At 39.0% G+C, this 25,715-nt stretch overlaps 1 protein-coding gene across 2 annotated transcripts in view; it reads right to left on the reverse strand.

Moving 5' to 3' along the window:
- Positions 1-25,368, reverse strand: part of LOC117472972 (EGF-like repeat and discoidin I-like domain-containing protein 3) — a 97,929-nt gene extending 72,561 nt beyond the window's left edge. For both annotated transcript variants that reach the window (XM_034118439.1, XM_034118438.1), the window contains exon 1: positions 25,022-25,368. In XM_034118439.1, the coding sequence (XP_033974330.1) occupies positions 25,022-25,085 (64 nt within the window). In that variant the 5' untranslated portion in view covers positions 25,086-25,368. The remainder of the gene's footprint in view (positions 1-25,021) is intronic.
- Between the last annotated feature and the right edge of the window lie 347 nt (positions 25,369-25,715).

Consider the following 25,715-nt stretch of genomic DNA (forward strand, 5'->3'; position numbering starts at 1 on the left):
TGGTGTCTTTGATAGGAAAATAAAATCACTTCACAAAGTGCTCTCAGAGGGTTTTAAAAATGTAATATTGCCAATCTTATTTAATGTGCTACCTTATGGTTCTGTATTCATTGCATCTTCTAAATGTCTAGCAAGACAAGCTGAGTTGACTGTTTTGACAAAGTTAGGACACCCCTGAACCAAATTATTTCAAATAAGACAGCAGTCGTGAATCATTCCTCAGCAGCTGCAATATGAAGGGGAAATAGATTAACTTAGACTCCACTGTGATAAACAATATTAAAGAGTGGATCGCAGCCTCTAACACTTCTTCAACTGTGAGAAAAAACCCAAATTGAAGTCAAAAGGAGCCAAGGACTTTCCCAACCTCTCATCTGGCAGTGGATGGTCCCCTTTGTGTTTCCCCATGCACATTGGCCAATGTAATCACAAAACCAAGCACATTCCACGCTTCACTTAGTGTGGTTTTCTCTCTGCCATTTCCTCTGCTCTCTTACCATAGGGGTCAAGACACATAGCCCACAGACACACACGGTATATAGTTTACACACATAATAACATTCTCAAAGACAAAAACATGCCTCTGAGTGCAGACAACTGTTCACACCCACACATAAATACACATGCTGAGAAGATACAGTCATAAAAGTTAGTTTTTCTTTGTTGTATGTGTTGATGTGGTGAATCATAAGAAACACTGAGCTTTAGTGGTGCACCACACTGTGCTGGAAACATGTATGTCTTCAATTGTTGGGATTCAACACATCACACAAATGATTTCCAATTAAAATGAATTTATTGTTGTCTGACATGAGAAAATGTACCACCCATTTAATTAATAGTTACGAAGATGAGAAGACCGTTTCCAAAATAATTAAACAACACTCTTGTAAGTACTTAGTTGGTTGCCATTATAGGGTAAATGTCTCAGTCGTGCAGACATAGCGGCTGAATGTGACAAACAAGAGATGAGGAGGCAAACTGGATGTTTGCTTGTTTTCACTTTGCTGAACAATTTGTCCTTGCAAAGGCGTACAAGCAGAGATAATGTGACAATGTTAGAGCAATACCTTTTAAGCGGGAAGGCATGGTGGGTCTGACCCTGATGTTGAAACCAGACACATCTGATGTGATTACTTATAATATTGTGTTGCAAAGCCACGAAAGAACAAGAACAAAATATCACATAACTCACTACGAAGATAATAGGAGAGTGGTTATATGCTGTACACCCAATAAAAAGACAAAGAAACCTTCAAATCTAACATCTTTTAATTTCCCTTCCCATAAAAGTGGTCATCAAAGCAAAACCAGCACATTTTCCTCAGCAGTACGGCTATAAACAGATCTATAATGAATCGTGAAAAAATTATGATTTACCACTTGGGTGTACTTGCCTTATACTGTATAAGAAAAACTGCTGTAACATAAACCATAACATTAAGTCGTCAGTTCAGTTTAATGTCTATCATCAAAATGTTGCGAAAACCAAGCCCCATCCATACATATCAAATGTAAGCATATCTAACATTATACGTTGTACCTTCCTTCTCTACATTATAAAAACTAAACCATTAAAATGACAAATGAGTTTAATCAACTGAATATGTCACATGCAATTTCTACAGGAGTGTATGCTCTCTTACAGGTGCCGTAAGTGTGAGAAAATGAATAGACCAATGTTATCAAGACTGATAGATATATTCAGTAGATAAAGACACAGACAGCGAAGGGCATTACCTAACATATTGTCCCATTTCATACAACAAATACTTGGCACATTGATGCATCTTGAGACTACACCAATACATTTGTAAAACATAGAGGGATCTGGATGACATGACTTATTTAAATGGCCCTTGCTCCTTCCCAGAAGAAGGTCCTCTCTGTTTCACGAGGAGCCGCCATCGTGCTATATATTGGTTCAAACTGACAGACAGCTGCAAGGCAGTAATAACCATCCATAATCTAAATGGGAAGCAGCCAGCCTGTCCAGCATAGGGCTGCTGTGACCTCAAGGTGTTCAGTGTAGATAGAGGGCCGCTGCACCGAACATACACACACAGTAAACACACATGTATACGTAAGGTATCGGGTACATATACAGATGTACCATGACAGGTTCGGGATGTAGGAAATGTGTTTGTGTAATATTTCATTTTGCTCCTTTCATTCATCATTGGCAGAAGCTTTGACTTTGTCTCTACATTACGGCTGACTGGGTATGCCTTTTAACAGCAATCTTTACGTTTACGCACACTCACACCCAATCACACAGTATAGAATGCATGATATCAAAAACACAATATGGGTAAATAGTGTATAAAGCCAATATATATATATACCAATAGAATCTTGCATCTCGTTTTCCACGATAGTGACCTTGTGAGTCATTTAAGAAACCTATTAATCGAAACATAAAATGCTGAACATTTGAATGATTCATGCACTTGTGCAACCTCATTCTATTCAATACAATAATGAACCAATATGCGTACGAGTCTAATTAAATTGCACAGAAGGGAGTAGAAAGGCTTGTTGCTAAGGTTGATGACACACACCATGGTATATATATATAAAACGTCTTAATTCGTATAGTCAGGGGTGCACATAACTGGTACGCAGGTACGCATGCGCGGCAACAATCTGAAATGCGTACCGTCACTTGTGTCACAAAGCGCATTTGCGTACCGACGTACTTGTGAAGCTTTTCTAGAAGGCGGTTAGATCACCGGACGACAAAGTCGGTCTCCGTGTGCACAGACAGGGCTGCTGTTAACGACGGTCTGTACAACGGAATTGTGCCAAAACTACGCCAACCGTAGTTGGCGTTCGCGATACAGAGGGCTTCATCAAATAACTTTGAGTGGAGCCAGAAGTTGGAGTACCAAACACTGACTCCAGGTACTCATCCGAGTACCTCACTGAGAAAGTTATGTGCACCCCTGCGTATAGTAAAGGCTATGCGGTCAAATAGGACTGCATGTTTACCAGTGAAATTGTTGTTATTAAAAAGAAACCTTTACCAAACTCCATCACCCAAGTTTCAATTGAGCAAGGCACCTTTCGCACAATCCTCCCTTGGTGTTGTATAAAAGCGGCACACTGCTCCAAATACTTGAATGGGTTAAATGCAGAGTACATTTCACCGTGTGAGCAGAGCTGTGTGTGTGATGATTACATCGTTTTTCATTTGAATTATACATTTCCAAAGTGATTAAAAACAGATTTGCTCAGGTTTCTTATACATTATTTTGATTTAATACAAAATAAGGCAAGGAAGAGTCCTCCTCCCTACATCCAAACATACAGTATGTGCTGTACAGTATGGCATTTTGAGTCAATGGCAAGATTTATTGTAATGCATCACCAATGGTTTCATAGATGTCAACCGGTCCATGTGATATATGTGTTTGCATACGATGCCAAGAAGAACATGGTTGACTTGAAATGAATTGGAGTGTGAAATGCATTTGGATCACCTCTGATGAACCATGTGATCATGTGACATTCAGAAATGGTATTGGAGAAGGTGAGAGTAAAGAGAGAAACACCCTAAGACCACAGAAAGGAGTGTTGTAGATCAGCATATAAGGTCAGTTATGTAGAAAATGATGGACTTCACTGTATCACACAAGTCAAAGTAGAACAATAAATAATCAAATGTTACAACAAAAGCTGTAATAAAAGAACATGTTTGGTTCTGTGCGAAAGATTCACAATAAAAAGTGTTTCATCTGGTCTGTGGTTGTGTTAAGTTTCTTTGTCTTTGATGAAGCCATCTTACTTTTCAACAGGCGAAAGCCCCACTTCAAGAATGCGCTACTTTCTTCTCTTACCAACATCACTTGAGGGGACACAATAGCGATGACATGCAGGAGTTAGTGTGAACACTGTTTGTATCGTGGAGTTTTATTACATTTTCATTAAAGAGACAAATAGATATAATTCCAAGAAATATTTGCCATTAGGTGGACAGTGAAGAGGTTGTTACACATTTACATTGTTTTGAGTGGGATGAGGCTGCATTAAATCCATTTTGTTCTACTTTAAACCGTGTTGTTTCCTTAGCATTAGCATTAACCCCATAACCCTGTAAGGCTTTTGTAATAAATATGAAAGTATTGTTTTGATGTATCCACATTTGTCCGGGTGAGAGGTCAACACAATGATTGCAATAATTGTGTTTATGATAGCATCCATTACACAGTCGTGGGAGCCAGCGACTGTTTCATGATGTTGTTGTTTGATTGCATTGACCTGGTGGATGTTTTGTACACTGGAAAGGTTATGGAGAAAGTTTGTACTAATGTTTGATTCATTAGAATGTTTTAAACTAGCATTGTACTGTATAATGTATGAGTGATTGCCGACAACATTTACATGTAATGATGTGATTGTTAAATGTAATTTTAATGATATAATGAACTAAAATACACGATTGGTCCACATTAGTAGGTTACACATTAACGTCTAAACCTGTTTGTACTGTATAGCCAAATGTAGGTTATCAGCTGTGATGTAAAAACTAAAAATCCCAACATTAATGACTGGACAGAGGTCAAAGCTAAATCTGATATGATGGCTCCACAAAGCTGATTACTGTTACCCTTATGGCCAGTTGACCCATGACTTTGTCAAAAACAATCCAGGTAATGGATCGTATTTACATTTAGCGGGGGAGCATCAATAGTGACAGTCAGCTGTCACTGCTAATGCTGGCAGCCCAGACGCCGCTCGCTGGGGCTGACAAATCCTGTTTGCTTCTGTCAAGTGTCTCATTTTGTGAGTCTCAAGCAGCACAACTTTTGTTACGAGTTTTCATGTTTCTTTCTCTCATTTGGCAGTGAGTATGAGACATGAGCTGTTTTAATCATGATAGCGAGAAAAAGAGAGAATCCATAAAATTAGCACACAAACGGGTTTAATTTGCCACAGGACTGCATTTAATTACTGCATGACTCAAGTTGCAATTTAAAAGGTTCCATGTGTTTCCAGCCATAAATGAGTAGCACTGTCACAAACTACTTGCCAGGCAGATGCAGAATAAACTTGCCATAAATTGTTATAGAGTAGTTAAAATGGTAATTCTAGAGAGTAAGAGTTTTCATTTATGTAAGTGTCACAGTTGAGCAAGTCAGCATTTATAGTCCCTGAGTTTTAATAACACACACATAACATACCAATATTTGGGAAAGAATGAAAATACAGTTTTGTCTTTATTGTTTAAAGACATTTAAATAACTCATTCCAGCTGGCAATAACAACTGCTGGAATTTATATCAAATCATTTTTGCTTGTTTTGAAAGAAAACAGAATAAAGTCTAAAGTGGTGTGCTGCAAATGAGGAATAAGTTAGCTGTGCTGTGGCACATATGGCAATCTGTGTATGTGTGCTACATTACAGATATCACCTTTCCTTGTACCCCCTACCCACACACACACACACACACACACAATCATCCTCGAACCACCAGCAGATGCTTATTGCACATATATCTCCCACATAACATCACCCTTAAAAGTGTTTGTTCCATCATAGTGGTGCTTATTAACATTAAATCATCTTGCTATGGAGTGGGTGGCTTACTGTGAAATGACTCACAGACACAATACCAACAATAATTAGGGAGGCATTGTTGATGTTCTTCCAACTAATGACAAGGAAGTGCAGTCCCTTTATATCAAGCGGAGTGGCAAACACTATCTCTCTTCAAGTAAATAACCCATCCATCCTCATTTTACATTTTTGTCAGTGGAGCAGGAGTTCAGGGTAAGCCCTCCATTAACGAGTGGTTCTTTGACATGTGGTTTAGTAAGTAAAGAGGAAAAAAAACACCACACTCCAGGAGGAGACGAGGGATTTTTTCCTCCGTACAGCTCATCTCAGCTCCTAGAGAGGCTTTACATGCCATTTCAACATCCGTAGTGTAAGCTATATGACATGAAAGTTGTGATATTTTTGAAAAACAGGATAGCTGTATAGTTCACAATGTACAGAATAATACATTGGCTGTATAGCTGTACTTCCCAATGTAGTGGTAAAGGCAGCTGTAATTAACTGTAGTACAGTCAGCCCAATGGAGTGCACTCTACACTGGAGGATATCTTAAAACATCCCAAACTATGTGTCATAATTTAACAGGAGGTAAATAAAACAAACAAGACAACTGAGTCCTCTCCTTTCTACGGAAGCCCTGATGCGCAAGGTGGAAAACAAAAACAAAACTGTTTAAAATCTATAACATCACAGATTGTACACTGTATGTGATTTCTTGTGGATAGGATGTTCAGTCCAATAGAGCACCAAATTGCTATTCCAAGCATAACATAAATAAAGGAATCCTTTCGATCTGACTGTGTACAGGGAAGTAATGTGGTCAATACGGAGTGCAGGCAACATGTCAAAGGCCCGATTCATACTGTGTTTCTGACACACAATCAATATGTTTTTCTGAAGTCTGATGTGAAAACCAACTGACAGCAAAATAATATGTTTTCAATATAGCCATGTTCAATATTGATTGTCCATACCCTTTAGGAGGGTACCGCAACAATAACAGAAATGGACAAAATTGTCCAGACAATGAAGTGCAATCTCTGATGCTGGTCATTTGAGTTGTGTACACATTTGGAGATTTGATCGATTCCTAAGTCAACAGATAGAAAACACGAGCATGTTGCAAGCCATCCAGCCAAAAAACACAGCCATTCATTTACAGATTAATTGTTGCTATTCTTCCAGAAATAATTCCAAACTGAATATCGGTTGCTGCACTGTTTAATGAGCAACCACCAGATGCCTTGGCGAGGGGCTGATATGCATGGCAAGTGTTCCTTTTCAGCAGAGATACTGTTTCATAGGCAGGCTTTTCCACATTTCCCTTTTTTGCTCCGTCTAAAAAAAAATACAGTTTAAAAAAAAGGTTTTATAACCAAAACATTCAAGCCAGATGTCATAACACAAAACTGAACGGGGTCATGGGAGTTTGATTCCAAGTCAAATCAAAGAGGATCCCAGGCAAGTGTTAATGGGTAAACGACTGAATTGATTGGTCTTCATTTTGTTTGTGTGTTTTTTATGAGTGTCATTTCATTGCTATTATAAGAAAAAAGTGAATGCAAAGAGCTGTAATAAACAACTAATGGTACAACACTTGCAATATGAACATTGTGGTCAGATCAAAAGCTCAGTTTCTCTAGTTTCACTTTCTTTGGCTTTTGAAAAAGAAAAAGAAAACATAAGACAAGGCATAGGATATACAGAGAAGGCCCCCTTCTAAGAAAAATGTATATGTATTTGATTTCGGTATTCAAATGAATAATGTAAGTATTGATTATAACCAGAAGAGTGCCAAGAAAAAGAAGAGTGTAGGAGGGAGTCAACAAAGTTGGCAGAAACAGCAGACTACAGAAGTACAAGCCAAGAAGTAAAATCATCCATACTGTAGGAGACAGCTCGCCACCATCTTACAAGAACAGTTCAAAGCAAAATGTAAATGCTTTCATCATTACCTTAACCCCTATGTAATCTACCAAAATGTGAACAAACAACTGACAAAAGTAAATAAGCTCATTGAGTGTTAAAGTTTGCTTAACCCTTTTATCTTGCACAAGCCATTTCCAAAAATGTAAAGATCATTTCCCATCTTTTTTTAAATTGCAAACCTCTGCTTACTTAAGTCCTATTGTCTTTGAAAAGAGAGCTCTATAGTTTTTCATGACATGTGAGGATTAAGTTGTTAAAACTGTTCTTGAAGAAAGTAAAACCTGTACACTCCAGATATCACAAAATAATAATGGTCAAACAGACTTTATCATTTGTGGCACAGAAAGCTGTCTGGATATACTCAACTCAAACACCTACCAGAGCTGCCATCTTTTTTTTGAGAATTTAATTTAGTTATCACAAGTACTTGACACCTAGTATGATGCACAGTACTGTGACTTCAACACAACTACTTTTAGCTTTTATGACAGTTTGGATATAGTTCACACATCTTTTATTTACTTTACTTATTAGGCACTCTTTACATGTTGTTTTGTCAGATAAACCTGAAATGTTAACTGAAAGCAATGTGTAAACCATGGATTTTGCAAAAGTTGTGTTTAAAGGTCACCTTGAACACTTTTCATATGAAGTCATGCTTTATATTAAAGGGGACCTATCATGCAAAATGCACATCTCTAAACACGGGGCTACAACGGAGCTGATCCAGATTTGCGTCCGATATGACGTAATATCGGAAATGTATGCTGGCTTTACACCCACGGCCCTATTAGAAACGTTGCTATCAGAAAAAATGCCCGACTGTTTTGGACGTAATATGGTCGGTGTTTACATTAGCATCGCTAACACTCATAGCTAACCTGTACTGCACAGAGCATGTGTGTGAAGAAGCAGGAAATAAAAAGGAACTCACCTTGTGGTATAACCGGCAAGAGAGAAAGCCTTTGAGCTCCATACTGTTTCAGAAATAATCCTTGATAATCCATGATATGGCGTTTCATCACCGCAGTATTTAGTTTAGACCAGGGGTCACCAACCTTTTTTAGGGTGAGGGCTACTTTAAAAAAATAAAACAAGTCGGGGGCTACTTTTACCCCTTTTTTTGTTTTTGTTTTTTGCAGTGTGTTAGCACATTTTAACATTATGATATGCTGACCTTTAAACTTTGTGTGCTGTTTGGGTCTGTGGGACCCGTTTTCAGTGTTTACTAAAAGAACATGTATGCAATTTAATTATTTTAACCTGCTTTATTTGGGGGTGGACGGGCCTCACCTCCTCTAGGGGGGTCCTCACCTCCTCTAGGGGGGTCCGGGGGCATGCACCCCCGGGAAGATTATTTTTAAATGTTGAAGTGAAATGCATCAATCTGGTGCACTTTGAGCACAACATGAATTTATGGAAACAGCTCTCAACACTCTATGAAAGGGAGCTGTATACTTTTCAATAATCCAAACATCTTTAGAATATGATCACAACCAATAACAAATCATTTAAACTGGTTTATTCTTATCTTATGTTAGCTTATTTTATTTATGCTTATTTTACTAATCACTCCCCTTTCAAACTGTTTTTTTTATTTAATTTTTTTTTTTTACTGTCCTATACACATTGGAATGATTTCTTACTTTATCTATATTAAATAGATAAAGGTGTGCTCTCCCTAGCTCTCTCGCTCGCTCTCTCTCCCCCCCTCTCTCTCTCTCTCTCCCCCTCTGTCTCGCTCGCTCACAGAGGCTGTATGCTCCTCCGTGTCGATGACGGCTTGCGTTAAAAAATAATAATAAACATATTTGTAAAGTGGGGGGACACAAACGGGATTTCGAAAAGAGCGGGGGACATTTCCCCCCTGTCCCAGGTGGAAATTACGCCATGCGTGTGTGTGCGTCAAGTGCAATAAATATATATGCAAGTTGCAACACACACAGAGTAAAACTCTGCCTCCCATGTGTTGTATAGGCTGGCATGATAGGCTGTTCAATGGGGCTGATGTGTTGTGTAGAATCTGCCAGAAGGAAAATCAGCGGGGAGGTGCCACATTGCTTTTCTTCCAGACTGCAACGCTGGTCCCGCAAATCAAGCAAGAACGTGATTGGTCGATATTCATTGTGGGGGTGGGGAGAGGAGGGGTGTTAGATAGATATAGAGTTGTAGTAAGTAGATAGAGTTCGCTATGATTTAGGTTTCGTTTATGCATAGGGTAGATTCTTTTATTTACATTTCCTTTTTTGTTTTGTGTATTTTATACATTTTGGATTTGCTTGGCGAGCTATTTTTAGAACATGCCCCGCGGGCGACTCACGTTGCCCCTGCGGGCGACTAAGTGCCCGCGGGCACCGTGTTGGCTACCCCTGGTTTAGACAGTAGCTGCCGGGTCCCGCATGAGCTCAGCCTCCTCCTTTTTTATTTTATCAATCTTTTTTTTTTTAAGCTTTATACATAAAATCAGCACTTTAGAAACAGGAAGTGAAATAGAGGGATATGAGGCATGGCTAGAATGGGTGATCTGTTTGGTATTTTGAGCAAAACACTTCATAGACATTTTTTTATATATTTGTATATATCTGAGACCTATGCTATTGCCTAAAAATAGCATGATAGGTGACCTATAAAAGTATAACGTTTTTGAAAGTTGCTCATAACTGAAAAAGTACCTGCATCACTGTAAGTCAGCCTAACTGACATGAATACTTTTAGAAATGGTGATAGTTTTCATGGAAAGCCTGGAAAAAGCTTGTGCATCTTAGCAATGTGATGTGTTTCTGATAAGTTACATATTATCACAGCACCCGTATTACACTTATGCTGTTGTATTAAAATCCAATTTTAAGTATGTTTAAAAAAATAGAACAGCTGAAAAAAAGAAGCCATCAGTCCACACAAATCAATCTCGTCTTCCATTGTGCATCTTGTTATTTTCCAAATGACAAAGAACCCAAACTTGAAAGAGTAAACTGAATCTTTGTTTCCTTGCCAAGTGTGAATCTGAGGCGCAATTTGTTCACATCAAAGAAAAGAAGAGAAACCCTGACTCATTCCACTGTGTTGCACATTGTTACTGTAGAAAGGGAGGAGGGGTGAAACGCTCACTCCTCCTAATTGGATGTAATAGCTAGAGGGAATAAGCCCGCTTTGGCCTCAGGGAGGGGGAAGCGAGAGGAGATGTTTAGAGAGGGCTGAAAATGCTAAACATCCATGGAAGAGCAGAAAGACAGACAGTGTGGTTCTTAGCACAAACACAGCCTACTATTCAGAAACAGCACCATAAAGTTAGGGCACAAAAAAGACAAAAAAATAAATGAACATGCAGGAATGTGGACGCGAACTAAAAGGCACCAGAGAGGAGATGGTCTGAGAAAAAGGAGCACATAAAACAGATGAAATGGTTGTTGATAACAGAGACCATGCTGGTTCTTAGGCTATGAAAGCGTTTGGGAGGACCTAGTCCAGAGAGGAGAGATCCAAGTCAGCATGGCAGGGACATTTTGAAGATGAGAGAGAAATCTTTGGTGCTCCGTTGAAGTCCGTCAATTGCTGATGGCAGTCCTTTAAACTCTCCCCCTCATTGAGTTTAGGAGATTTTTACAGCTAGTGGAACTGAGGCAGAATGGGCCCATATTAGTATTTAAAGCGGTCAAACCACAAGTGATTTCCTCCTTTCAAACAGATCCAAATCTAACGGCTTGGTCAGTCCAGCATTTCTCTGCTTTTGAATATCAGCAATCAGTCATTTTGGACCAGAAATTGCTCTTTGGCATAGTTGTCAGTCAGTCATGATACACTTATTTTGCTTCGCTTTGGGCAGAGCCAAGCAAGCAGACTCCCTCTGTTTCCAGTCTTTTTGCTAAGCTTTGCTAAATGACTGTATTACCCAAAATGTCTAACTATTTGTTCAACTTATTTCCAGATAGATACACAGACTGCAAGTACTGACAATGTCATTGATCTTCCGGTACCATCTTGGTTGCCTTTATGCAAAGTAAAGGCAAAATGCATGAAAGGATCCTTTGTTTAACCCTCCTATTGTTTTCGTTTACCCCCCCTTACTTTGGTGTTCGCGGTCAAATTTGACCGGTCCTGTTTTAACTGCTATTACATTAACACAAAAACCATTAATTATCACCAAATTTCATTTAACACCCTTTCAAACTGTAAATATTGTATCAGACTACTGGTATACATGAAAAACTGCAGTAAATATACAAAGAATAGACACTGAACATGTATTGCGTGTGCCAGGTGTGATCCATGTGGGGGGATGGGCACATAAGAGCGGGAAATGTGTCAAATTGTTCTGTGTGTGTGTGTGTGTGTGTGTGTCAGGTGTGATTCACATGGGGGGATTGGGCACATAAGGGGGGGGAACACATCTAGAGTGAGTGAGTGAGTGAGTGAGTGAGTGATCGATCTGATCCGGATGGTTACTAATTCCTTTTCTTTATGGCGGTCATTTTTGACCGGGAACACCATGGGTGTTACAAAGTTGACTAAATCATCCAAAATTCAATGAAAGTGGTGGTCAGCAATTGTATATGTTCAAATGTCTACTGTGAAGGATATCATAAAGCCTTAATGCAATCGAATGTAAAACAACAAAGTTATGATTGATGAAAGTAGTAAATCGGTCAGATTTGACCTGAAGACAACAGGAGGGTTAAACTCCAATACCTCTCCCTACAATGCATAATATGATATAAGGTCTGGGAAAGCCTAAACCAAAACCTACAGCAGCCATAATAAGCATAGAGTGGTTACGCTTTGGTCACTGTGAGGTGACAGGCTTCAACCAACATAATCATCTCAAAGGCTTGCGCACACAAACACTTCTCTTTGGAATCCTTGTCTCAAAAACAACTTATGTTGCCACAAAAGCCTCCAACCATAGCACTCAAAGGAGTGGAGATCTTTCTTCCCCAGCCAGAGGTATCCTACCCTCTAAGGTCTGGCTAAGCCCAAACCACTTTCTCTGAGAAATGCTTTTAATCGTTTGAGACCACCTCCGCTGCTCCTCTGACTTCATACTGGGACTAAACCACATTTACTTTTCAAACAGTCTGTGCTGAGATATATTCCCACAGGGGTTCTAAATTCCAGATAAGACCATCAAGGCTAAAGTGTGTGGTGTGGTTAAGACCTAAACTGTGCTCAGAGAAAAATTAAATAACTGAGCAGTTTGAAGGGCGGGTTAAATGCAAACAAACAATCAGAAATTCCCAGCAAGCTTGTTTCTTTTTCTTTAGTGTAAAGGTCTCCTTTCTTGTTAGGAGTAAGCCTGTCCCCCATTCTGCCCTCTATTGCTCTCATTACTGCATCCTGCCTCAGCCATCTATAAGCCCTGCAGAGGTGCACAGAGGGCTTTCATCTGAGGGGAAGATCGATACCCCTCCTCATCATGGGCCAGGGGCAGCGAGGATGCACTCAGCCCTGTGTCTAGAGGGTTCCCCGGATTTTGCAGCAACCTGGGACCAAGGACTGAGGGTTTATCAGGTGAAACCATCACCTGTGTACAGTATGAACCATGAAGTCACTATGGAATAGAAATGTGCTTCGGTTCCAAAACTATAGGAACATTTTAAAAGCAAGCACTTTACGATCTTAACGGACATAATGTAATTACAAGGGATATTATGCCAGGCTGCCATTATAAATCACTCTAAAACACAATCAAATGCAGTAGCACCAGCTTATATAAGTGTTGCAGAGTTAATACTTAACTAACCTGCTAATATAACCCCTTTTTATGAATGCCTAAAAGTAGTAAAAAATGTTGATTTGGTAACGTTTGGTTATCAAACTAGACGGGGCAAAGCACAAAAAGTCCCAACCCAGCGATGTGAGACACAAACACTGTACCTATTTGTGGTTACCTATGTCTTTAGACCAAAAGAGTAGTTTATTTGTATGATCCTCATAATAAGATATATAATTATGACTCCTCAAACCTTTGACCAAAAACTGAGATATTTTACATTTTAAAATATAAATTAAAAAGTACAAGACAATGAAGTAAAGTTTTAAGCATAAACATGCCTTTGGATTATCTCAATTACATGTATCTTCAAATACTTATGTTATCTTTAATGACAAATCCTATTGTAGCAAAAAGTAATTAGCCAATACAAATGAGTCTTTTGTTAATCAAAGACTGGCAGAGAAACATAAAATTCAAGACCTTATGATGGATTATATCAATTAACATAACGTATATGCGTCATATCTTAGGTTATGGTAATTAAAGCACATACATATTTAACTGGATTCACAATATTCTTTTCAATAATGCCATTGCATGAAGAGAGTAATGGATCCTTGGAAATGCGCCGACATTCGATTTGAAATGGTTACGGTGATCAGATCATTTCAGTCGTATTTAAACAGAGCAGGGATGTGTTTAATTTAGAGAATAAGCAGTATTGCATTGTAGTGTTATGCCACTACATACATGTCCTTGCAAGTGTCTCTTAAAACCTACTGTCTATAGTAGCGTGTACTATAATAGTTATTGTACCCTGCAAAGAAAATTGTGCGATGAGTTTCTGGTTAAAAAAAAACACCTAATTTAACCGTACAGCAGAGACAGACTCAGTACGACTGACCCTTCCTTACTGCTAACATCCACTGGACAGCTGAGCTGGTGCCTGAGTTTTGAAACATGGCGCTGTGCGTGTCTCTGCCCCCACCCCCTCGCTTCTCTGCACGCTCATTACAGATGTCCTAGTTTGCTCGTGAGCCAGGAGAGCCTTGCTAGCCTCATTACAAACTTGGAAAACCTCCCATCTTTTGTACCCTTTTTTTACAGACAAGATCTCCCACACTCGTGCTTGTATCCCATAAGTGGAATAAAAAGGTTCATCAAACATGTATAAAGAAGTGGAGCGAACATCTCATCTGAATCTTTGCAGTAACGTGCTGAACAGGGAGGTGTCTGCGATGGAGAGCGCTTGTGCAGATTAACAGGCAAGGAGAGAAAAAGATGGGTGAGGGGAAAAAGCCTTTTATTTGAAAACTGTGTCACTAATTCAGAGGATTAATGCATATTCAACAGCACATGAAGGCATTTCCGTGACCCTGTTCGTTAAATGTTTACCTCATTAGCACTCTTGTTGTCTTGATGTTTTCCATGTGGCATTTTGGATGAAAGGGAAATTATGCCACACAAATACTCTGTGATGGAGCAACTCGGATTCAAAATTCACAAAGGATCCACTGGCAAATGAAAATGTTTTGTCTTTTCGCGTGTGTATGTAAGAGACAGAGAGACAAAGAATAATAATGTTGATAAAGCCAGGACAACCATTCAATTGAATATAGTGTCCATAATATCATGTATTTATTTGCAAAGGAAACATTTTGGGAAATATGGTTATTCGCTTGACCAATTTTAGACATGAGAGTGGAACCAAGCTCCTGATCAGCCTCTCCTACATGAAGCTCAAGCCATGTGCCACTTAGCATAGCTTATAGCATGAAGATTGGACACAAAGAGAAACAACTATCAGGGCTATCTTCTAAAACATTTATTTAAAAAAATGTGCCTACCAGCACCCAGCTCACTAATTGTCACGTTAAAAGTCATCCTGAATGTCAACCAAATAATATAACCTAAATATACCTCATCACACACCACAGCTGCCATCTAAGTTCATTTCAGGTACAGTGGTTTTCGAAGGGGAATGTATGGTCACCTTTACAGCTAAGAAACGCTGCCCCACTCTTTCTCTACGATTGAGGCAGAGAGAAGGCAGGTTAAGGTCAAGCTAGCTATTCAAACTGTGAAGAAATAAAACAAAGAAAGCTGCATTCGATGTTGCTTATTACAATAAATGCATGTTTGAAGTACAAGAAGAAGTATTAACAAAACATCTTTCGATCCTTGTTCCATTCATACTTAACACCCACTGGCCTAAGCTGTGCATTGTGTGTACTGAAGAGGGCAGGCCCTGACAAATTGAATTTCTTCATCCCCCTTTCTCCTTGGTCAGTGAATTGGATGTAGCAGGAACAACTTCTGTGTTGAGCAAGACAAGACTCAGCGTACAGTGGCTTTACGATGATGAACAGTCACGGTTGATTGTTGGACATCAAAATGTTAAAAACTATTTTTCAGTGATTAGTTTACGTCTCCTTGAATCAACACTCAGTCCCGTTCAGCTGTGTAAGCAAAACTGAGCAGAAGACTGCAAATCAAATATCACCGGCTGTACACACACGATAGAAAGGAGTAACTAACAGAACAGCGTACTCAAACACTGGCTTCAGGCGCAAATAGACCGGCGTGCATTTACAAAAATGAGCATGTACCACAATCAAACAATTCAATACAAATCCAATACACAGCGAGCGCAGGGCGAAAGCTATGGAATATTTGTATGCATACCATCATGGCCAATCTTTGCCCAGCTACAGCAGCTGCATTATAATCGTGGTTTGATGTGCTATAATTATAACTTCTAGAATATGTGTGCGAGTGTTTGCGAGAGAGGCAGACAAACGGAGAGATGGAGATAGAGAGGGAGGGTGAGATATCCCACACAGATTTCTCCTCATTGCTTTGAACCTGGTTAAAAATACACTCTGTGATTTAAACTTTTGAACCACTAATTTAACTTGTCAGACACTTCACAGGTTCGACACTAAACACAGGAAAAGATCTTGAAGCACGTTGTCCACGTACTTCAGTAGGACTTTGCCTGCATCTGCAGTGCAGCAACTACCTGGAACAGCATTGATTCAGACATTGGCAGGTTAGAAAGATCATACTGGTAAATATTTCATACCTCGAACACTGGTGAATTATACAGAGACCACACTGTCGAACCAGCTGGCTCAGAAGCAAAGACAATGCTCAACATGGTGAAGGATGTCAGAGGAATTAACTTGGAAACCAAAGAAAATGGGAGCAATACTTTTTATAAATAAACATTTAAAGGTGGGGTAGGTAAGTTTGAGAAACCGGCTCTAGATACACTTTTTGTTATATTCCATGGAATGCTCTTAACATCCCGATAGCAATGAATATCTTAAGTGCTTTGACAAAAAATCCATTAAAAAATGTCATCTGTGGAAGCCGTAGTACTGTAAAAAGCACGACCAATCATTTTAGCCGGCCCGGCTAAAATAACTGGATGGCCGACCTGCCTGTCAGCCTTCCATCTGTGCACAAACTTATCTCGTGCCCTCATTGGTCATGTGCGCGTTCGTGTGTGTTGGAGGAGGGGCTCTGTAAGGAAGTGGCAGATTTGTTCCGGCTGTGTCTTTTCAAATTCCAGCGCACTCGAGCTGGTTTCTCCAAAATTACCTACCCTACCTTTAAAGACATTGAGAATTAAACCTAAACAGGAGTGATGTTCTTTGAAAGATTAGGTAGTTTGTTTCAAGTTAAGTAAATATCATTGAATGTCAATCCAAAGAAGGATATAGTTACAGTAAACATATTTTCCTTTCTATGTATTGTTTCATCTTTCCTTTCAATGTTTATGCAGAGCAGTAGTGACACATCCAATGGTGTGCCTATTTATCGCATAAAACTGTGAAGTCACAAATACTCTATAAGATATCTATTGATTCGGCTCGATTTAACCCATCATTTAAAAACACAGAACTACATCATAATTAATGAATTACTGAAATTTGTCAAATAAACCTCAGGCTCCTGATGATGACTTTGATGACACACGTTCAGAGTATTTCTGTCTTATCCCCAGCGTGTCTGCTTTACCCTTTGGGCTGTCCATAGAGAGGAAAAACACAAATCCAACCAATCATAGTAGTGTTAAATGGTTGATGAAAATGTGTACCAAAAGACAGTATCATCTCTAATATATAATAATAATATGATATATTTATTCCGAATGAATGCAACATTAGTTTACCTGGTGTGCCTGTAAATACATCAAATGACATGACCTAGTATAAACTTGTTTGATTTGTCTTCATTACGCTAACGTCAAAAGAGGGTTAAACCAAGCTTACACTTTTTGTCTGTAAGCCATTTGGCACTCCTTGTCTTCCTGAGCTCATCTGAGTGACTAAGAGCTGCCTTGTTGCTGGATGTTGCTGCCTCAGACATGTTTCAATTTATTTGGACTTCTGTTGGCCCATGATTGCCCCTGAAAAGATTTTGGAGGAAAAAGCAATCCAATCATCAGTTCCATACCTGTAGCAATTACCAAAATGGTGCAACTTGTTGCAACCCTTTCACTCTTTTGTAAGTGACAATGAATGGCAGTTTTCTAATGGGCTTTACTTTGAAGTTTGAAGGTGAGTGGTTGCTGTTCATTGAACTTCACAATAAAGGCACTTTACCATCCTGGCTCTCAACTCCACACACACACACCCGAGTGACATCTAAAACATCTGCTGAAGATGTTTCCCTATTTTAAAAAAGACAGTTTGTTTCTCAATGGCAGGCATTTAATTCATCCCCTCAAATAACCTTCCTAAAAAAGTGGGCAGAAGTGCAGGCTGGTTTGTTCATATTTGAGTTGAAGAACATATCCCTTTTAACAATTATTTTTAACAGTAAGACTCCTTTGTTGTTCTCAATCACTCACATATTCCCTTTGTTGGCATCTAGCACAATTTAGTGTAAAAACTGAATGGCTGACATGATAAATAAAGGGATATTGTATTTGTTTTTCGGCAAATGAGTGAAGTATAGAATTAGATGCACATCCATGCTGTGCTTAAGAGCCAGAATTGCTGCCTAGACTTTGTGTGATGACATTTCTGGGTTACTTCTCCCAGCTTCAAGCATACACACCCACACACACTCACACACACACACACACAACACATCATCCTCAGTACAGGTATGGACATAATCTAATATATAATATAATATAAGTTAAAAATGCTGTAAACTCGAGAGGGGAAATATCTGAGAATGAGATGAGATGCACAAACAAATACTAAAAAAAAGTAGGGAGACATTAATTTGAAAATTATGTTATCTTTGTTTCACTTTAATTTACAAGATATAATCAGAACAATTGAAGGATGGATAGAAAAGACAATAGTAATAGATTTGTCACCTGGCACAATAAAGTGTGAGACTTTAGCTTCGGGGACATGCAAAGGAGTTAAAGGGTTAATAATTAAGGTTGCTTTAGTGACCCTGGAGTGTAGATTGTGACATCGGGCCATAACATATAAAAGTATGCTTCTGGATTAAGAATAAGCCCATATCTCCTCAGGGCATGTTGGAAGTAAAGACTTAAGCCACCTCCATATCTGATCTCAACGAAGTAGATTGAGTTGAGTGTGCCTATCAGAGATACTATATCTGACCAAAGCTAAGATCATTATTACTTTAACTCCTCAATCTTAAATTGACTTAGGCAGGCTTAACTTCAGACTTCAGCTATTAAAGTTTGCTTGTTCAATAAATGTGGGCACAAATATCACAACTTTGTGTTTAATGAAAAAACGTACCAACACAATATTTTCCCATTACAAACTGAGCATTCGAATGGATGGCCTACAGACAACTGAAAGTAGTTTACAGACACAATATCAGGAAACAGACTTGGAGAGAAGGGAAAACTATATAAATTACAAGGATAAAAGGCATTCATATCCTCAAACAGAGCAGCTATTACAACGCGAGAATGTGTCAGGAGCTTGCTTTTTGTGTTATGATAAAACATTCAAACATTCAAAGGTCTATGCGTCATTCATCCGTCTGTGTAAAAGCTTTAAAGTCTGAAATATGACATTTTGTTTTTAATCTCATTGTCTTAAAGCTTTAATCTTACAAAAGAGCTTAAACAGGCTGGATCAGCTCCTCAGACATACAGGCTGCTGCAGTTCTGCACTTAATCCAAAATAATGTATTCTGCGTATTGATCTGCTGAGGAAAGGTGGACTCTTTCACTCATGGCCAGCACTGATAATGAAAGGCTGATGTTGCTCTGACACTCTCCTGGCAAAGAAATGGGTGCTTTTTGAGCATATCCACTCCAACTTAAATACAAAAATTGTGCTTGGCTCACTTGAGGAATGCAGTGAAAATCCACCCTGATGCTTGTCAGTGAGCTTTTCGCACACATGTATGGAAACACACACACACACACACACGTCGTCTAGCAATATCCTAACATAATGACACACTTAATGTGTTTAAAGGCAGGTGTTTGAAAAACAAAATAAGTTAAAAAGCCAAAGAGATTACATTATACGGTAATTATATGGCCTTATTGTTGTTGCAGCCTGCAAGCTTCCACTTAAAATGCTTTTGTTTGACGGTAAACAAATTTATTTATTTAATACTAATGTAGCTAAATGATATTGAAAATACAGTGCAGTTGAAATGTAGCCTGTTTTGCATTTGCAACTAAACAGGCAGGCAGACAGAGGGGGTTGGGAGGATGGATTAAAAGCAACTACACCGTGTATGTTAACATGCACAGAGCATTATGAAATGTTTAGTTTCCCATTCAAGTAAAAGGGAGAGAGTGGGGATAAGGAACGCATCTTAGGAACATGGCTAATATAAAGTTAGTTTGACTGTATTTCTCAGATTAAAGGCTTAAAATGATGATTGATGATGGCAGGCTACTGTGTGGATGGTAGTGAAGTCTAAATAATGTCATGTTTTCTGATGCAATTAGCACAATGTATTCATCTACCTCAAAGGTTTTAAAAACTTTTTAGCTTCATTACAATCTAGCTTAATGCAAATCATTGCTACTTTATAGGCATTATTAAGGCATTGCAGTGTTGACACTTTAATTGAATGCGAACCCATGTTTGTTTGTGAAGTTCAAATCAGTAGATTACTCTGGCCTCTTTATTAAGCCATAGCACACAACTGTATATGTTTATATTGCATAACTATATGAAAATAAGTGAGAATGAGCTGCGACCCACGGCAGCCATTTCCCTTGATGCAGTCAGAAGCTTATATATGAACATTACATTAAAGAGAGTAAAGTAAAAATGTTTACACTGGAACAGTATAGTCATTAAACCACTGTTCTGCCACACATCACCTTCCACTAACAGTATTGAAAAGTGTGATGTACTCTATGATATTAAACCTGTAACTGTTATATGTTCCATGATGAAAAAGATTTGTCAAAACAACAATTTAAGGCCAGCTGTACCATACAATTACATTATCTACTTCAGGCTAAATGTGTTCTGTCTGGATAGCTTTTGATGGCTTTTCTTTGTGGTGAGTCAGGAAAGTAGTGAGCCTCAGCAAACTCACAAACAATCCCATACAATATGTTACAGTTCATTTAAGAAAGACATCATATAACTTCATTATCTGCAATGTTTTTGACACACACAAGCGCACACTGTGAGCCTGCACTGTGGGCCAGCTTGTGCCTCCAAAACTTGAGTCATTAATCTCGACCCAGTGGGATTACTTAAAACCAGCATGTGGTCCTTTGAATGCTCAAACTTTGAGAGGATGTTCTGCTGTTTGTTCTTAGCTTTAAAAAAAGTGAAGTAGACTCAACATGAAATGACACTACAAACGAAAAACTCTTATAATCTCTTTACTGTTCCAGAGAGCCATTTTTCTTTCCTGGCACAGTCACGGCCTGGATTCGACACTGGCATTATTAGTATGCTAAGACGATCACTGCTTATGCCAGCCTTCATAATGTTACATGCTGCTTTTGGTAATTTTTAGACCTTTAACATTTCTGGGAACATTTACAATCAATGTTTCCAGAGTTTTGTGAATAGACACAGGCAATACCTAGTGTGAAAAAAGTCTAATTTAACTGCAGATCAGGCTTTGAGTATGTCTTATTAACACATTCAGTTTTCAATGTCTGACAAAATGAAGAGTTATTAAGCCTCAATTCACCTAGAAAATATAAAATTGGCCCAAAACCACAGTACATCGCCTACACCAGTATTGGAGCTAAGTTAGATCATCATGATTAGTCAGGTAATACATAATATGATCAAGTAGTTTCTGTCTGAAAGATTATACAAGTATGTAATGGCTCAACAAACGTATTTTACCATTGTGCTGCCCATTCTTATCTCAGGGCCATGTTCTTAGTGTGTGTCCTTGAAACCTCTGTAACTGTCTCTCTCATACCCTCCCAATAAGTAAAGTAAAAAATGCAGGCAGGACAAGACATGCCAGACTACAGCAAAGACAAATAGAATCAAAATCCATTAAAATGTCGACATGGGAGACAAATTAACTCTCCTTTGACTATTAAGGGGATTAAAGAACGTCTGCAGTGACAATTAATAACCCAATCATGTTCCGTCAACATGAAAAAAAAAACTAAGTCAGATGCCATTGTTAAAACAGCAACAGGAGGAGGCTTTGTGGAAAGAGTGATTCCCATGTTGTGATATCCCATGTGTAATTTCCTTGTGTGTAGGTTGTCTTCCAATGAGTTGCTTTCAGTCCTTTGCTTATCGTGTCTGCTGATCTGACAGAGGTCTGACCTCTCTCGACTGATTGAAGACTGTGCCATTTAAAACCGTGAAGGGCATTGTTGCAAGGCATTGTTATTAAAGTCACCTGTACATCTACCATAACCTTCAATGGCTAGTAAATGTAATGAATGTTTAGATAGACTTTTATATTCTGCACGCATTTCAGGAAAGCATTTTCTATTAGTATTCCCACCATAACAAAAGCCCTATTTGTTTCTGCACAGTGGAAAGCACACATAAAAGTGTTTAATTTAAAGTAAACCAAGAACAATTCAACAACTAACTGAGTTGTTTAATTCATTAAATATCCTAAGGGTTAGAAATATATTTATAAAATGCATTTTTCAAGACTTAAATTCTTGATAAATGTTTGATCTAAAAGACAAATGTGAAATGTCCCAAAGCAAAACGGTGTATTTAGATTGATGAAAAAGCAGTCAATTATCACATTTGAGAAGCTTTCACCATGAAATGTTTGGGAAATGTGTTAAGTATGACATGAATAAATTATGAAATTATTATGATTTGGTTGAACAGATCAGACAATGGGTGTGTACATGTGTGATCTATAAAAGAAAAACACCTTCAGCAAATGCAAAACAGATTCGTAATGCAACAGTGAGAGAAATATATCTCCAAAATATAGTAATCAATACATTTTCTGTTGTTTGATCATTCATCAGCTAATTGCTTCAGCTCTTGCCAATACTGTACTGCTGCAGCCATTTGTTTACATATCTGAGGTCATATATCTGCAGCGATCAATACATTATATAATGTATTGATCGCTGATAATAATGATAATTATAGCCCAGTGTGCATGGAAAATGTAAATTAGTTAGTTTACATCTATCTCATTTGCAGCTGGTTCTTTTGTTCATCCAAATGTACAATATGTCATTAATGCTAGCACAGAAGTTTTAAAGTGTCGAAAATGTGCAGTTTGTTAGCAGGACAAGAAACTAAAGATCCAATCTAAACCCCATTTATTCTAGAAATCACAACGTTTCTACATCAGTGCTTTGTGTTTGACCAACTCATTCAATTGTGTTTAGCGAGTTAAATCTTTGAGCGAAATGAACAGTGACCAACAATATTAACACTGATCATGATTCCCCAATAGCATGCAGTCCCATTACCCCCTCCAGATGGCTGTCCATTTGCCTAAAAGACTATAATTGTGCAGCCATTATAACAAGACTGAGACTCAAATTAAGATGCATAAAATTAATTAATACTGACTCTCTAAACAGGCACAAAAGCATCTTAGAGAGCCCAGTGGTGCAGTCATGTGCTTTGTCCAGGCGGACAGGCTGAATCCCAAACAATGTGTGAGAGTCAGCACCAGTAACCAACCAGAGGAAGTGATGTATTGCACACTGACTTGGAACAATGCAGCCTGTTTTACCTGAAGGCGAATGTTTCTACCCCATCAATTTGTTTCAGTGGACAGAGGCACCCTGTGACATTCTCAATAGATTGTCTGTTAGCAGCTGTTACTGAAGACACCTGCTACTTTTCAGCAACGAGGCAAGGCAAGGAGCTTCTGCCAATAAATCTAATCATCACTATGCATTATTTATGATGGGGATTTCAATGCTGTTGGACCTTTTGATTCCTGTCCAGTCTATCTCTCTTTCGGTTTGAAAAAGAGCAATTGTGCTGCTAAAATAGCTGCCAACGTGATAAGGATAGTTATAAGGATGCTCAAAAACAGATCAAAATATGTTAGCACCCTACATATAACCCCATCTTCTCCTAAAAACAGCTGTACTCAGTTAAGAAACAGATGGAGAAAAATCCCTTTACAATACAACAAATTTAACCAGGATATGATTAATTGAGGGACAAGTGCAGGGTGTATTTTTATCTCACTGAGCCTTGAAACAAGTCGACCCACGGCACCAAAGCTCTCTGTTTTACCTCAGCTTTCATTATGCCAGCCTAGCGGGGAGTATAATATCTTGTAGCAGCTGATTCTGAGTTGACACTGCGATGCTTAGGGAGCCTTAGAAACTCTGCTTAAGGCACACTCCTGGTGGGGAGACTGAGGTCTGTCTGACATGTGTGACTCCTGAGGCGAGCATGTGGCTAAATGAATAGAGACAGGACGGATGGCATGACCTACTTCCATAAGGGCTACACTGATTTCTTTACACTAATCCCACAGGTACTGTTCTGCACTGTTCATGGGAAATATACAAATCTTAAATATGCCTATCACCAGAAACCAGAAGGGTGAAGGAGGAGGGATGGGAATAGTTTGAATGCTGATCAGTGGGCAAGGTGAATATAAGCCTTTAACAATAATTTCACTGTGCTTAGAGCCATCTGACAATTTTGTCAAAATTCTACATTAGACTTAATAATGCACAACTGACCTTCTCCTGATGTCATCCTAGTCAATAGTGGTGCCATGATGTAACTAACACAGGAGGCTCTCCTATATCTCCTCTATGTGATAGCATCTAGGTCTGGCTAAAGCCCACATTGGAGGTATCTTTCCATTTATCTTTTCTTATTACTTCAGTTGGAAAAGTGACGTCCTTTCTATCTTAACCAACCCGGGCTAAATCAGGATGCACAGCTTCTTTTTTTTATCCTCTGGAAGCATCACGGAGGAGCGAAGCAAACAGTTGAAGATTATCACTGTGAGGGGGGCGCATTAAATACAGGAGCGGTGCATATTTCTGATTAAAATGTGCGCCTGCTGTAAGAACTGAGGTCGTCCCTATCACGGAGAAAAACGTTAGAATAAAATAAAAATGCACCATATGTTTCATGTACTCAAACAAGTGTTGCGTAAACGTAAAGTATAACAATTTAGCAACGAGTTTTGCACAGATTACACGCGATAGTGGTCGGTTGCCAAACCGTGCCGACAGGCTGCTTGCATTCCGCAAACAACACAGGCTCTCCATAAACGGACATTACACCACACTATCCGTGAGTTTCCTCATTTAAATACTAATTTCACATCGTCACTTTTGATATTTGAAGATGTTTTAATCGCTGGTGGACAGTTTGAGGTACTCCCACGCTAGAGCTATCCGTGTAAAATATGTTTGACAACGACAATGTCACTTTTCCACTCACCGTTCACATGCTGCGGGACAGCGGTGCCCAAACACAGGGCGATGGAGAGGAGAAGCGGTCCCATCCTCTCGCAATAAACAGGTCTGACTTCCAAGGTTACGCAGGTGTGGTAAATACAACAGCAACAGCCAAAAGTTCTCCCTCCTTCGCTCTCGCTGGGCTGTGGGTTTGCCCTGGGAGCTGTTGCTCGCTATGTCATCTCAGGTAAAGTCCTCCTCTGTGATAAAGTCGGCAGAGAGACCACCTGGATTTGTTTTCGTGCAGGAACAAGTGGAGGGTGTCCGCCGGGTCCCCCTGTGCTGCTGCCTCCCCGCTCCTACCGCAGTGGTGCGATGTAGAGAGCGGCGTGTGCGCTCAGTGCTGCCGGACAACTGCTGTCAAGCCTGCACGTGCACGAGCTTCGTATATCCGGTTTTCCGCCGGGCTACCAAAATAAAAGCAGGAAATAAATCAATTAATGTTTGAAATATACTGCCCAATAATGCCGATATGTGGTTTAAATAAAATAATATCAAAATGTATAGCCCAATATAACAAAACACGTTTGTCTCAGTGTGCTGTACTGTATTCATCTGTACAGCCTGTACAGATGAACAAACATAGGCTTGGCTGACAGTGTAAAATATAATTAAAATTACTAGAAAAGTATAACAGACAAGACATTTAACTGCATGTATTGCAATATTTAGGATAT

Source organism: Trematomus bernacchii, unplaced genomic scaffold (genome assembly GCF_902827165.1).
Source record: "Trematomus bernacchii unplaced genomic scaffold, fTreBer1.1, whole genome shotgun sequence".
In the NCBI taxonomy this organism is placed as follows: Eukaryota; Metazoa; Chordata; class Actinopteri; order Perciformes; family Nototheniidae; genus Trematomus; species Trematomus bernacchii.